The sequence below is a fragment of the Palaemon carinicauda genome, chromosome 9 (genome assembly GCF_036898095.1).
Source record: "Palaemon carinicauda isolate YSFRI2023 chromosome 9, ASM3689809v2, whole genome shotgun sequence".
NCBI classification, from domain to species: Eukaryota; Metazoa; Arthropoda; class Malacostraca; order Decapoda; family Palaemonidae; genus Palaemon; species Palaemon carinicauda.
Window position 1 is genome coordinate 140436393 of NC_090733.1, and position 15877 is coordinate 140452269.

Here is a 15877-nt window from a genome sequence, read left to right on the forward strand (position 1 = left end):
ACCTACCACTCCAAGACATTTTTGCTAATGGACAATGCCGTTGCCCTTCTTCCAGCCATTGAAGATGACCTAATGGAGAAATCTCAAATTCATTAAAATAAAGATTCTCATTTCCAACCCTACTCCAATTCTCCATCTCATGGATAAGTAGGTGATCCCAAATTTTATAAATTTGTACACAAAGACAATGTTCCACAAATACTTTGAGATCACCGAATGAAAATAAACTACACGCTGAGAGCTTTGGAAAGAACATTTCCACATAGTCAGCTACCTCAAAATGACTGATAAAGCCTGGAAAGGGTTCACCAAGCAAACACTCAATTCTGCAAGCAGAAAACTGGCCTGAATGGATTCCTGAATGTAATTCTGACAAATTCAACCTCTGCAGGAGGCACTTGTCAATAAAATTGTGGACAAGACCAAGGGTTGGAGGTTAACAAGAACGACATTAACGATCTTCTGGACGATTATAGCAATTAGCTGATGGCTGAGAACCTTGTGGAGTTGCATAAGGAGCAGCAACAAGAGGTAGTGGATGAGATTTTATTGAGGGGGAGATACAGTGACAAACCTCTCACCATGAAGATGCTGGAAATGTGGGAAACTGTAAAAAAAATTTGTAGAAATACATCACCCCAATAAGGCTTTGGCAGGGCGAGCAGCTAATCAATTTACGGTCGTCTTTCGATACGATTTTAAAGAAAAGGCAAAAGCAATCGTATAGGTTTCTTGTGAAAGCTGAATGCAAGTGTAAAAAAAAAAAAAAAAACATGCAAAAGAATAAATTAACCCTTTTACTCCCAGGCTCTTTGGAAATTTCCAACCCTTAACCCCCAAGGGGTTATTTTTTTCCCAGCACATTTTGCAATATATATTTTTTTAATTGCTCTAACAGCCTTAATTTTTGTCATAGAGAGGTCAGGTTGGTCTCATTCTCTTGGAAAATGCCTGAATTTTCTCAAATAATTATCAAAAATATGAAAAAAAAAAAATTTACAGCATTTATTTGTAAGGACGTACCGGTACGTCCATGGGGGTAAAAGGATGAGTTTTGTGAAACGTACCAGTACGTCCTTTGGGGGTAAAAGGGTTAAGTGATTCAGTTAGTGACAGAGTCATAGTGAATGCCCTTCAAGAGAGAGAGAACTCCCAATTTTATGAAAAATTATCATGGACTTGGATTCTCCCTCCAAGCAGTAACCTCTTCCTCCTCCTTTCTCAATCTGCCTCAAAGGTAAAGCAAATGAGTTAATTTGTAAATATATTTCTATTTTTAAAAGCGAATTATTAATTTGTATCCATTTCTGATGTTGAGCACTACAATTTGTTCCTTAACATTACAAACCTTTATAATTGAATTTGCGTGATTATTTACGCACGTGGAATGCTACAAGTGAATTTCCTACTGTACATTTATGGGAATAATTGCTTTGGTTCACGAGTATTTTAGGCAGTGAGCTAACTCCCAAAACAATCTCAAGACACATACTCTACATCCAAGGATTTTTATTCCTGTCAGCCCTATGTGACAATGTATATTACAGTGTGTGCAATAATTTCCAGGAATTTTATCTTTTTTAATTATTTAACTGTATATTATGTGCAGCAATTTCCATTAATTTCCTCTATTAGTGCTATTGGTTACATGTATGATAACTTTACAAAATACGTAAAATGTTATTTTTATTAGTAAAATAAATTTTTGAATATACTTACCCGATAATCATGTAGCTGTCAACTCCGTTGCCCGACAGAATTCTATGGAGGGATACGCCAGCTATCACAATACTAGAAGGGGGTGTACTTACCAGCGCCACCTGTGGCCAGGTACTCAAGTACTTCTTGTTGACACCTCCTCAATTATTCCTCGGTCCACTGGTTCTCTATGGGGAGGAAGGGAGGGTCGATTAAATCATGATTATCGGGTAAGTATATTCAAAAATTTATTTTACTAATAAAAATAACATTTTTCAATATTAAACTTACCCGATAATCATGTAGCTGATTCACACCCAGGGGGGTGGGTGAAAAAACAGTGTACAAGACTAAAGGATAGCTAAGTATCCCGTATTTCATATAATCAGTTATCCACAATAACAATGAAATAATAAGTACCTGGTAAGGAAGTCGACTTGAACCGTTACTCTGCCTTTAATAAGATCGTCTTCCTTACTGAGCGCAGCGTTCCTCTTGGGAGGCTGAATCAACTCAAAGGTGCTAAAGTATACAGGGCTGCAACCCATACTAAAGGACCTCATCACAACCTTTAACCTCGACGCTTCTCAAGAAAGAATTGACCACCCGCCAAATCAACAAGGATGTGGAAGGCTTCTTAGCCGACCGTACAACCCATAAAAAGTATTCAAGAGAAAGGTTAAAAGGTTATGGGATTATGGGAATGTAGTGGCTGAGCCCTCGCCTACTACTGCATTCGTTGCCACGAATGGTCCCAGGGTGTAGCAGTACTCGTAAAGAGACTGGACATCTTTGAGATAGAATGATGCGAACACTGACTTGCTTCTCCAATAGGTTGCATCCATAACACTCTGCAGAGAATGGTTCTGTTTGAAGGCCACTGAAGTAGCCACAGCTCCCACTTCATGTGTCCTTACCTTCAGCAAAGCAAGGTCTTCTTCCTTCAGATGAGAATGTGTTTCTCTAATCAGAAGCCTGAATAGTAAGAAACTGAGTTCTTAGAACTTGGAAAAGAAGGTTTCTTGATAGCACACTATAAGGCTTCTGATTGTCCTTGTAAAGGTTAAGACCTTTTTAGATAGTACCTAAGAGCTCTAACTGGGCAAAGTACTCTCTTCAGATCATTCCCCACCAAGTTGGACAGGCTTGGGATCTCGAACGACTTAGGCCAAGGACGTGAAGGAAGCTCGTTTAGCAAAAACCGAGCTGCAAGGAACATGTAGCCGTTTCAGATGTGAAAACAATGATCCTGCTGAAGGCGTGGATCTCACTTACTCTTTTAGCTGTTGTCAAGCACACGAGGAAAAGTTTTTAATGGGAGGTCCTAAAAAGAGGCTGATTGGAGAGGTTCAAATCTTGATGACATAAGGAACCTTAGGACCACGTCTAGATTCCAGCCTGGAGTGGACAACCGACGTTCCTTTGAGGTCTCAAAAGACCTAGGGAGGTCCTGTAGATCTTTGTTGGTGGAAAGATCCAAGCCTCTGTGGCGGAAAACCGCTGCCAACATACTTCTGTAACCCTTGATCGTAGGAGCTGAAAGGGATCTTACTTTCCTTAGATATAACAGGAAGTCAGCAATCTGGGTTACAGTGGTACTGGTTGAGGAAACTGCATTGGTCTTGTACCAGCTACGGAAGACTTCCCCTTGAGACTGATAGATTCTGAGAGTGGATGTTCTCCTTGCTTTGGCAATCGCTCTGGCTGCCTCCTTCGAAAAGCCCCTAGCTCTTGAGAGTCTTTCGAAAGTCTGAAGGCAGTCAGACGAAGAGCGTGGAGGATTGGGTGTACCTTCTTTACGTGAGGTAGACTTAGAAGGTTCACTCCTAGAGGAAGAGTCCTGGGAATGTCGACCAGCCATTGCAGTACCTCTAAGAACCATTCTCTCGCGGACCAGAGCGGAGCCAACCAACGTCAGCCGTGTCCCTTTGTGAGAGGAGAACTTCTGAAGTACCCTGTTGACAATCTTGAACGGCGGGAATGCATACAGGTCGAGATGGAACCAATCCAGCAGAAAAGCATCCACGTGAACTGCTGCTGGGTCTGGAATCGGAGAACAATACAACAGGAGTCTCTAGGTTATCGAGGTAGTGAACAGATCTATGGTTGGCTGACCCCACAGGGCCCAAAGTCTGTTGCAAACATTCTTGAGAAGGGTCCACTCTGTGGGGATGACCTGACCCTTCCGTCTGAGGTGATCTGCCATGACATTCATACCGCCCTGAATGAACCTCGTTACCAGTTAGCTTTCAAATCTTTAGACCAGATGAGTAGGTCCCTTGCGATCTAGAACAACTTCCACGAAAGAGTCCCTCCCTGCTTGAAGATGTAAGCCAGGGCTGTGGTGTTGTCAGAGTCCACCTCCACCACTTTGTTAAGCTGGAGGGACTTGAAGTTTATCAAGGCCAGAATAACCGCCAACAACTCCTTGCAATTGATGTGAAGTGTCCTTTGCTCCTGATTCCATGTTCCCGAGCATTCTTGTCCGTCCAAAGTCGCACCCCAGCCCGTGTCTGATGCGTCCGAGAGGAGACGGCGGTCGTGTTTCTGAACAGCCAAAGGTAGACTTCCTTGAGAAGAAAGCTGTTCTTACACCACGCGAGAGAAGACCTCCTCTCTTCGGAAACAGGAACTGAGACCGTCTCTAGCGTCATGTCCTTTATCCAGTGAGCAGCTAGATGATACTGAAGGGGGGGGAGGTGGAGTCTCCCTAACACGATGAACAGGGCCAGCGATGAAAGTGTCCCTGTTAGACTCATCCACTACCTGACTGAGCATCGGTTCCTTCTCAGCATGCTCTGGATGCATTCTAGGGCTTGGAAGATCCTTGGGGCCGACGGAAAAGTCCGAAAAGCTCGACTCTGAAGATCCATACCCAAGGAGACAATGGTCTGGGATGGAACGAGCTGAGACTCCTCAAAATTGACCAGGAGGCCCAGTTCCTTGGTCAGATCCATAGTCCATTTGAAAATCTCCAGACAGCGACGACTTGTGGGAGCTCTTAAAAGCCAGTCGTCTGACGGAGCCGGACACAAGATCATGGTACTGCTGCACAGTCTGTGAACTGTCAATCATGGGCAAGCAAGGAAGTACAGTGACAACCCGAATCTGTCTAGACTGTCTGGGTCGTACAGACAACTCCTTATCGGGTTGCTGAGGTTGCCGCACTGCGTCACAACAAGTCACTTCTGTTGGTTGTTGAACGTCTTCCCCGTGACACATTGACTCCGTAAACAAAAAATCCTCTAACAAGGACTAAGCTTGGACTGCATGTCTTGCAACACAGCTCAAGGTCTATGGGAGCAGGTGTGGTAACAGACGGGATTAGCGACTGAAGTGGAACCATTACCTTCCCTGGAAGCATGTTACGCTTAAATAAAAGTCCATAGGAGGCTATGCAGCTAAAGGCTCCCTCCAAATGACAGAGTCCTCAAGGGAATATCAGAAGGAGGGAGAAAAGAACTTTCTCATCTACAGGGACCATATCCTAGAAAAGCTAAGTTCTCTCAGTGAGGGTTCACTGGTGCAAAAGCAGCAGACTAGAAGGCAACGTTATGAAACTGCTTGACAGTCTAGTGAGTTGGCAACAACCAAAGATGTGTGACTGAGAAGCATGCGGTAAGGTATGCAGAGCATGTTGTATGCAGAGTATGCTGTATGCAGAGCATGCTGAATGTAGAGCATGTTGTATGCAGAGCATGCTGAATGCAGAGCATGCTGTATGCAGAGCATGTTGTATGCAGAGCATGCTGAATGCAAAGCATGCTGTATGCAGAGCATGTTGTATGCAGAGCATGCTGTATGCAGAGCATGCTGTATGTAGAGCATGTTGTATGCAGAGCATGTTGAATGCAGAGCATGCTGTATGCAGAGCATGTAGTATGCAGAGCATGCTGTAAGCAGAGCATGCTGTATGTAGAGCATGCTGTAAGGTAAGCAGAGCGTGTGCATGGCGTTTAACATTTCTCAGAAATTCCATGACCAGTGCTAGAGTGCTTTATGCATGCTTGCATGGGGTTTAAATATCAACATAATATTTACCTTACATTCATAACTCATGATTCATATTTTTTGCCATATTCTGCGATATTGTTAAAAATATATTGCAAGGAATACAAATATATTTTTATAAGTAATACAAATAACCTCCATTATCATAAGGTTTGAAAATGGAGGTAAGGTATGCTGAACAGCAGAGTCAGAACGAGCTGGAACAACAATAGTTGTGGTTTCCTCTTCAAGACTCTGTTGAGGGAACACCTGAGGCTCAGTCTGCAAAGGCTGATCAAAGGAAGTAGCAGAAGGTAGGCGCATGGGTGGAGGAGGCTGACTCCTGGCATGAGTGGCTGAACCCAAGGGTTGCGCTTGCTGAGCGGTTGGCGGAAGCGGAGTAGCAAGTTCCTGTTCCTGTGGTGTGAGCGGAGCGCGATGAGGTAGAGGCTGCGCAGAACAAGGTAAATGTCTCGCAAGCTGAGGCTCCTGAGGCGCAAGGCTAAGGTGTAGTGGTGCTTGCCTTGTGGAGGGTTGAGCTCGCTGCAGCGAGAGCTGAGGAGACTGACTCAAGGACGGGAGAGGTTGTTGTACCTCAACCGAGTGTTGCATCACTGGTGGAGCAGCAAGTGGAGGCGGAGGAAGAGAGGTATAATCCTCCTGATCCCATTGTAAAGGTTGCCTTAAAGAAGGCGGAGGCTGAGCACCACTGGGAACAGCCAACTCAGAACGTGGCTCAACATCGTACGCCTGGCAGGTGGTACTGCGATCAGGCGGAGCGAGCGCAGGCGGAGGGAGTGTAGGCGGAGGCGGAGGCGCAACACTCTCAGCCCGACACTCACGCATCAAGACCGAAAGTTGTGACTGCATGGACTGCAGTAGAGTCAACTTGGGGTCGGCAGACACTAAGGTCTGCTGAGGTAAAGCCTTAACAGCAGAGATCTGTTGCGGCAGAACCTTACTCCTCTTAGGCGGAGTGCATTCAACTGATGACTGAGGAGAGTCAGAGCTAACCCAATGACTGCATCCGGGTTGTTGAACTCTAACTTCGTACGTCTGGCATAGGTCTGGACTTTATGTTTAAGAGGTCTTGAGACCTGAGACCAGCGTTTTCTCCCCTAAATTTCTTCTGCAGACGAGCAAAATAAGGGCTCAATCGTCTGCGGGTGGGAGTGACGGTCTCGGTAAGACACGCCCACAACCACCGAGGATACTTCTGTGCGCCGATCAAGGCCTGCTGAACCCTTTTGTCCTTCGACATTGCTTCTCCCCTGGGCTTGGGAGCTTGCAAGAGGTCCCGGACTGGGAGAACGACTGGCGCGCACAGAAGTACCCTCACGCACAACACTGACACACTTTGCGCTAATCACTTATCACTTTGATTTTCTGTTTGCACTTATTTCACTGAACTCGAAACTTTAAGTGGTTTGTACCTGAAACACGCAATTCTATCCTTTCTCAAAAGTTAGTAATTGCGAAAACAGAATTACAATGTAACAGAAAAATCTAATGAAAGATAAATAATTCAGTGGCTGGAAAGAGACTAAACACTAGATCACTCTAGAAACGTTTACTTTCTTCCCCTAAAGAGACTAGGGAGAAGAGCAAAACGATAACAACGTTACTCGTACGCCTGGCAGGCTTGAATGAAACGTTTATCCTCCTCTTTCTCCCTCCGTCTCTATCTCTCTCTCTCTCTCTCTCTCTCTCTCTCTTGACTTAGAACCTGAGAGAAGAGCCCAATCATATATATCGTTAAAACATATTATTGTTAAAGGAAAAAACTGAAATATTTCCCAAAATGAAAAGTTCCTTTATTAGGATTAAAACCATTAAGTTAAGAAAGAATGAACAAAACGCTAGACACGGTTACTCTTACTGCAACGTGAAACCGTGAAAATTCTTTCTCTATCGTAACGATAGAGTGCAAGTTGAACGTTCTGAACGTCAACAACTGCAGAGACAAAACAAAACGTTAGTTCAACTTTGAAAACAGTACTAGACTATCAAAGAAATTCTTTCAAAGACATTAAAATAGCATAATATGTTAACAGGTAAAACCGAAATGACGGGCTCAATGTTAATTAACTTCGGTACCAAGAAAAGACCGCCTACTATTAGGAAGGTCGAATATAAACAAATATAAAAATTAATTTTAATAAGTTTATAAAAAAAGGAAGTTAATCGAAGAGGCCTATAAGAGGCGGAGAGATATAAAATAAATCTATAACTTTTGTTAAGCAAAATTAAGAAAGAGAGTCTATACTCTCTTAGACACCAACACTTCCGTCTAAGGGAAGGGTCGGCCCTTTAAAGGTGAAAGAGAGTTCATACTCTCTTCGTCACCATAATTAATCAAATTAATTCCAAAAGCTAACTAAGCTAATATAGAAGTTTCCAGTAAAGCGACAGCCGAAATCAAAGAGAAATACTTCACCAAAGTCGTGAAAATACTCCAAGAACATAAGCGTATCCCAGAACGTCTTGCCGGAAGCACGACAGAGGAATAATTGAGGAGGTGTCAACAAGAAGTACTTGAGTACCTGGCCACAGGTGGCGCTGGTAAGTACACCCCCTTCTAGTATTGTGATAGCTGGCGTATCCCTCCATAGAATTCTGTCGGGCAACGGAGTTGACAGCTACATGATTATCGGGTAAGTTTAATATTGAAAAACCATATATCAACGGAAAGAAAATTTATTCTGCTGTTACTGTAAAAGATTTTTTTTATATATATATATCTTAATACTGATAGTTTTTATGCTACGAGTTAAGCATAATGTTCCAAAAGGGGCTTGGAGTTTGAGTTATAAATTATTTAGTGCAGGAATGAGATTGAAGGAGTTACAAAAAACAATTATGATACCTCATTACTTTATTTCAAACTGCATTGTTATGCTTATGGGCTCAATTCAAATGTGGAATCTTAAAAAACAATTAAAGATTATGAAATCTGAACTCCCGTTACCTGGGTTAGATTCTCTTTTGATCCTCGCTCTTTTTACTTCAGGCTCCCATTCTTCATCCAGAGAATCTCTATCCTCGCGTCGATCCTGTTCTTCTTCGAGGAGATCATCCACTTGTGGTTGATAAATATCATCTTCCTCAATGTCTAGGACTTTCTTTTCTTCATCTTCGGGCTCAATCTGTTGAAAGGGGGTTAATGTTACTAGGTATTTAATACAAAAATGGTGTACATTATTAAGTGCAGTAAACCCTTGTAATATAAACACGAATAGTTTAGCAATCTTCAGATAAAATGACCTCCACTAAACTCACTGAACAAATTCACTATATCAAGAACATGGTTGCTGTAAACAAAGACTAATGCTGCTTGGGATGGTGCGAGTGGGAGATTAGCTTACGGATTAAACTTTATTTGTATAATAAACATTTGTTGATACTGTATAAATGAAGCATGGATCTCTTAGTGAGAGTAGGAAGTAAGCTCACCAAACAACCTCCGGTAATTATATAAAGAACAAAGGCTAGGAAACATTCAACTTCAGTAGATCAGTGTAATGAGCTAACCGAAATCTTCTATATATAACTAATAAAGGTCACTATATAGTTCGCTTATGTAGGTCTGTGTGATGAATTCACAGAACAACTTTGCTATGCAACGGACAGTAGATAGCTACACGCAAAGAATCGTGCGGTTTTGTTTGGTCATGGTATGCACTCAATTAGCCTGCCTTTTCATACAGGTTCTCATATCATCAACTCCTGATATTTTTCAAAACGGCTTCTAAAACTACAGGAAGTAGTCCATCTACCTCTGGCAAAGGGAAAAGAAAGATCCTCTCTTTCAGTGGAAATTATATGAGTACAGATTTTGAGAGTGATTTGATTAGGGCTCTACTTATATAAAAGTATGGCCACAAGACCATGCATGATTTTATCAAGGCTATGGATAAATGTCACGCGGGTTATACAGCAAATACCCACGGGTCAAACAATGGCTGACTAAGTTGCATGCATATGCAATACATAACCATTTATGAATATTACAAATGTGTAGATTCATATTTTACAAAATCCAAGATACAGGCAATTCTGGCATTAGAATAATGTTAGGACACCTACTTTTGGAAAGACATAGTCAGACTTCTTAGCTGCCGCTGGTTTTTTCCTACGTGCTCTACCTCCGTAAGCCGCAACAGTTTCCTGATACTTAGTAATAATTTCTTCTTTGGTTTCCTGTATCTCAAACTCAAGAAGGTCCAGCTTATTTAATAACTTATAACATTTATCACATATTATAGTGCTGTGTGTCTGAAAAGAGAAAGAACAGAATTATGTCAGTGGTACAATATACTGTACAGTACACATTGAATATAAAAATGTCATACATCATTACAGTAGTGTACAATACTTTATTTTAAAAATACAAACATTGAAAATGAAAGCACAGTGGAATAAAGGAGTATTTCGCATATTTCTCAATCTTAAAAGGAACAACCAAAATGGAAATCATAGTGGATTAACTTCTGAATAATTCACAAAGATACCAAAACTCGTAAATTTTACCTTTCGTGACGTAAGTTTTTGACCCACAAGATCCCCAAGAAAGAGAGACACTTTTCTCTGACTTGCGGTGGTAAAGGACTTGAAAACAGGCACAATATCTTCTTTTAATTCTTCATTGCAAATCAAACAGTGACACCCTACGTCTTCTTCAATAACGTCGTCCAGATGCTTTTCATCCTTTGTTACTAACTCTATGGTATGTTCAGTAACCTGATCACTATTGATATTAGATATCACAGGCAATTCTACACTTCCAATATTTGTTTCGGTCACCGTCTGTATGAGGTTTTTGGCACTAACATTAATCGCATCCTCTCCTTCGGCTGGGACAACCAAAAGCGAGCTATCGCCCTCTTGTCTGGTATCCTGGGCTTCCACAGATGCTACCAATGCTGAATCGATAGCATTTGCTCCTAAGTCACTGGGAGCCATGATATGAATAGTACATGTAATGGCTTGGTGGGCGTCATGAGACGACCCCTCGCCCCCACCCTCCAGAATCTTCTCATCTGACGACATAGTGCCATGAGTGCCATTCCTGGGAAAGGAAAAATTAAATTACATCACATTACATAATGGTGGTTATAAAAGTACTGAGCCGTACAATACGGTAGCTTGAAATGTATATCTTTTTCTAACAATTTCTCTTTATTACAGCCTAATGAGTATGTAAGCAAATGGATAACTAAAGTATTATTATTATTACTAGCTAAGCTACAACCCTAGTTGGAAAAGCAGGATGCTAAAAGCTCAAGGGCTCAAACAGTGAAAAATAGTATAAGTGCACAAATGAGCATTTATGTAAAGGGGACAAATAGAGGCCTGCTCAAATTGGTATGGATCATCAGCTATGAATATGCTTTCATCCTAAATACAGTCAATGGATTGTGCTATACTGAAGTATTTCATAAATTCTAAACAAAATTATGTAAACGTAGTAAATAAAGGTACCTTATTATGTAATTTACATTAGTCTTGCAGTTGATACGGACAGATATAAAAATCACATATTCCACCTGGTTTTAATGCTAACCAACTGGTATACTTCAGTTTTTAGAAACTCCCCATCCTAACCCAAAGATGTTGCGTCCTTAGACGTCTCCTCCCACTTACATGAACGGACTTAAAACAGTTTATTTACTCAAAAAATATTAGAAGTGTATTTACTCAACAAATATTAAAAAGCAGTGTATTTACGAAAAGAATTTTAAAATGCAGTGTTTTTGCTTAAAAAATATTAAAATGCAGTGTATTTACTTAAAAAATATTAAAATGCAGTGTATTTACTTAAAAAATATTAAATTGCAGTGTATTTACTTAAAAAATATTAAAATGCAGTGTATTTACTTAAAAAAAAATATTAAAACAGTGAATTTACTCAAACTATATTAACATGTAGTGTATTTCCTAAAAAAAATATGATACAACCAAATTTTTCATATCTGAACGGTGCACAGAAAAAGCTATAATGTTATTTGTATATTTGAAACTATGAACAACCTAAAAAATAAACCAGGTTATTTATTTTGTCATATGGATATTTTTATTCATAAAATTATTTTCCATAACTCAAATGTGAAACTTTTCAATCTAAATACCCATGCACTTTTCAGAGATAGTTGGGTATGCTAAGATTAGGGGCACGGTGACCTAGGTCTCTTAACAGTAGGGGGGGGGGGTGCAGGGGGACTTTGAGCCCCTCAGTGAGTCGGGTTGGGGCAGTGAGAGTCAGTAGGATTTATGTAGATGGTTAGGACAGGCATAAACTTCCTTAGTGCTTGTCAAATTGATTTTCTTTATGGGGAAAATTTTTTTTGTTTTAGGGGGTGAATGTAGTTCGTCGGGACAGGGTAAGAGCTAAGAATACGAGTAGTTTAAGGGGGGTCACAGAGGGGCGTAGACCCCCCGGGAGGCAAATAAGGATATGGTTCCCAGGTGAGGTTAGGTGTGGTGTTCTTGAGTATGTTTTCCTTGTAAAATGTGGTTTGGGATGTATGTACGCTAGCAGCCACCTATATGTATGATGACGGCCGACTAAGAATATGACAGTGTAAGGGGGTTCGCTGGGGGCATTAGCCCACGTCAGGTAAGTAGGTAAGGACACGGCACGTAAGTTAGGTTAGTTAGTGTCCATTTACTATGCACGCGGGAGGAACTGGCTGCTGATATACAAAGGCTCCTGTGGTTTTTCATTCTGTCGGCGAAGGAAACTCAGGATTGAGACTGAAGTCTTAGGATAAGTTAAAGATATGGCGGAGCCGTAGTATATCAGCGGCCAGTTCCTCACGCATTGATTAAAAATGGACATCAACTAACCTAAACTTTCCCCCCCCTAACCTAACCTAAAAGCTGTGTCCTTATCTACTTACCTAACGCGGGGGGAGGCTAACAGCCCCTGCGACCCCCTTCACACTGCCGTTTTCTAAGTTAGACATAATAATATATACAGGTGGCGAAACATTATGTTGTAGGGGGTGTATTTATGATAGCGGCCACCTGTATGTATTATTATGTCTAACCCGGTCTGTCCCAGCTAAGTACATAGGCTTCGAGTCAGAGTATGGGTAAAGATTTCAACGATTTGTCAAAAATTATGCCGATTTGTACCCCGTATCGAAGCAGATTTTTAACCCCATATCAAAGGTCATGAGAACGAAACCTTTCCGGTTTCATTGTAGTGTATTACAGGGCAATGTAACCTAGGAAAACAACTACTTTTTCTTATAGAAAAAATTACGCTCTCTTCGAAAATGACACTCGTTCCCGTCGCAAATTAATAGTTTCAGAAATATATATACATCTATATCCTCCAATAATGGGAGACCCCCAGTGGGAACTCGGGGTTTTGGGTGGGGAAAACATACTGGGGAATCGATATATAAATGTAAAACAAGCCTTTTCTTCTCTATACATTACCTTCTTGAAATTATAATAACCGGAGGAAAATACAAAACAGTATATCTGGATAAACTTTGGAGGCGCCGTTACAAAGATTGTGTCATGAAAAAATACAGCAACCAGTGCTGCCAACGTCCGATGTAGATCAAATGTTATTTTGTGACCTGTCATACTTCTAGGCTAGGTTAGGTGGGTTTGTTAGGTTCTGTGCCCTTTTTGTACTTTTTATATATTGAGTAAAACTTAAATGGAGAAATTATTTAAAATGCATATGGAAATATCTATCATTACTATTTTTAGTAATGTCAGCGTGCCGTTGGTAACTCTGTGTACCATACGTCAACGTTGGCAACACTGTGTATTATTGGTAACGTTGCTAATGTTATTGTTCGTTCGTAAGAGAAGTGATCAAAGTTATCCGAATTGGTTGATCTGTTTGTTTCTGATTGAAATGAACATCAAATTCGGTTCACTCACGTTATTTACTATAGGAAAACAATTATATATCGTTTCCCCAGTATGTTTTCCCCACCCAAAACCCCGAGTTCCCACTGGGGGTCCCCCATTATCGTAGGATATCGATGTATATATATTTCTAAAACTATTCATTTGCGACGGAAACGAGTGTCATTTTTTAAGAGATCGTAATTTTTTCTATAAGAAACAGTAGTTTTTTTCCTAGGTTACATTGCCCTGTAATTCACCACAAAAATACCAATATTTCCGAGTAATAATAAACATTTATAGAATAAACTTGCATTGAAAAATAAACAGCAGTGATGTCTTTTACTGCTGTTCAGGTTTTTTAAGGTAATGAAACCATAGTTGTACCTTAACCCACAGGTCAAACTTCACTTACGGTTTGAGAATAATTTGAGTTATTTTGTCATTCTTATGTTAAATAAATTAGTATCGAGTAACTTACGATTGCATACAAGTGTTGACAAGTTCACTGTGACATTTTTAGAATAAAAGAAATACGAAAACAGATTTCCGAATGGTCATTGCGATGTCTTCTGCTCCTGATGTCAACAACAACAATGGCGGATCATTCGATTCTGAATTTTACATATTTATTATTTTTATAGTATAATTACAGCTTCTCTTTATATAAATGTGTATTTTTATTTTAAATTATGTATCTTTATCAAACATACTTTAGACAATTTATATATAACAAATATTTATTTTATTCGTGTATGTAGTAAAGCGTCTACCTTTAACGGGAGTGCCAACTGTCAAACAATTCATATGATAATCTATTTCTTTATTTTGTTTTTTACCACTTATGAATAAGGAAATTTAAGATTTTATATAGTTATTTTGCTTTACATAAGGACATTTAGATAATTCTTCATCTATTTTAGGAAACATTCTTCGTTGTAAGTTACGATTTGGTTGGTCATTCGATTCTGAATTTCTGACTTCTGAGTCTGTGTTTTACATCTTCATTATTTTTAGAGTATAATTACAGCTTCTCTTTTTTTAAATGTGTATTTTTTATTTCAAATTCTTTATCTTTCTCAAAACTACTTTAGACAATTTACATATGAAAAATATTTATTTTATTCATGCACGTAGTAAAGCGTCTACTTCGGACAGAAGTGCCAACGGTCGAACAATTCATATGATATCTTTTTCTTCATTTTGTTCTTTTTATCGCTTATGAATAAGAAAATTTAAGTTTTTATAAGGTATTTTGCTTTACATAAGGATATTCTAATAATTCTTCATATATCTTAAGAAACATTCTTCGTTGTAAGTTACGATTTGGTTGGCATTTGTAAGTGATGTAAAGTGGCGACAGTCATATGTTTTATGTTGCACCACAAAACGCGCGAGTTCAAGGCACAGTGTAAAACCCGGACGTCGGACGTCGGATGCCGTCCAGGAGAATAGAAAATCGCTTGTATCACCGGGAAAGACGCGAAAATACACCTCTTTTTTGTGACTGGTAATGTTCACTGATAACATTTATTATTATTATTATTATTATTATTATTATTATTATTATTATTATTATTATTATTATTATTATTTGCTAAGCTACAACCCTAGTTGGAAAAGCAAGATGTTATAAGCCCCGGGCCTCCAACAGGGAAAATAGCCCAGTGAGGAAAGGAAACGAAGAAAAATAAAATATTTTAAGAAGAGCAATAAGATTAAAATAGATATCTCCTATATAAACTTTAAAAACTTTATCAAATCAAGAGGAAGAGAATTAAGATAGAATAATGTACCCGAGTGCCCCCTCAAGCAAGAGAACTCTAACCCAAGACAGTGGAAGACCATGGTACAGAGGTTATGGCACTACCCAAGATTAGAGAACAATGGTTTGATTTTGGAGTGTCCTTCTCCTAGAAGAGCTGCTTACTATAGGCTAAAGACATTAAATCACATTTTTACTTGGGAACTCCCTAAAAATCAATGACTTTTGGTTTATATAATTTAGTCATCTATCTCCGTAGCTAGATAAGCTTAGTAATACCAAGTAACATAAATAAATAAGCATTACCAATACTCTAAATGAAAATCTTACGTAGCAAATAAAACATTTCTAAATTTCTTTGGACGTCTGACGTTTAAGACTGTTTGAACTCGGGCACAGTGTAAAATCCGGACGTCGGATGCCGTCCGGGAGAATAGAAAATCGCTTGTATCACCGGGAAAGACTCGAAAATACACCTCTTTTTTTGTGACTGGTAATGTTCACTGATACTTTCTGTTATTTTCTGAATAAATGTTCGAAAAATATTGGTTT

At 39.7% G+C, this 15877-nt stretch overlaps 1 protein-coding gene across 1 annotated transcript in view; it reads right to left on the minus strand.

Annotated features, from left to right (window-relative positions):
• LOC137646665 (uncharacterized) overlaps positions 1–14170 on the minus strand; it is a 70311-nt gene extending 56141 nt beyond the window's left edge. Inside the window, exons 1-4 of the mRNA XM_068379770.1 lie at positions 14042–14170; positions 10219–10756; positions 9775–9963; positions 8657–8834 (exon numbers count right to left, since the gene is read on the minus strand). Coding sequence (XP_068235871.1) covers positions 8657–8834; positions 9775–9963; positions 10219–10756; positions 14042–14049 — 913 coding nt within the window. The 5' untranslated portion in view covers positions 14050–14170. The remainder of the gene's footprint in view (positions 1–8656; positions 8835–9774; positions 9964–10218; positions 10757–14041) is intronic.
• Positions 14171–15877: the final 1707 nt, after the last annotated feature.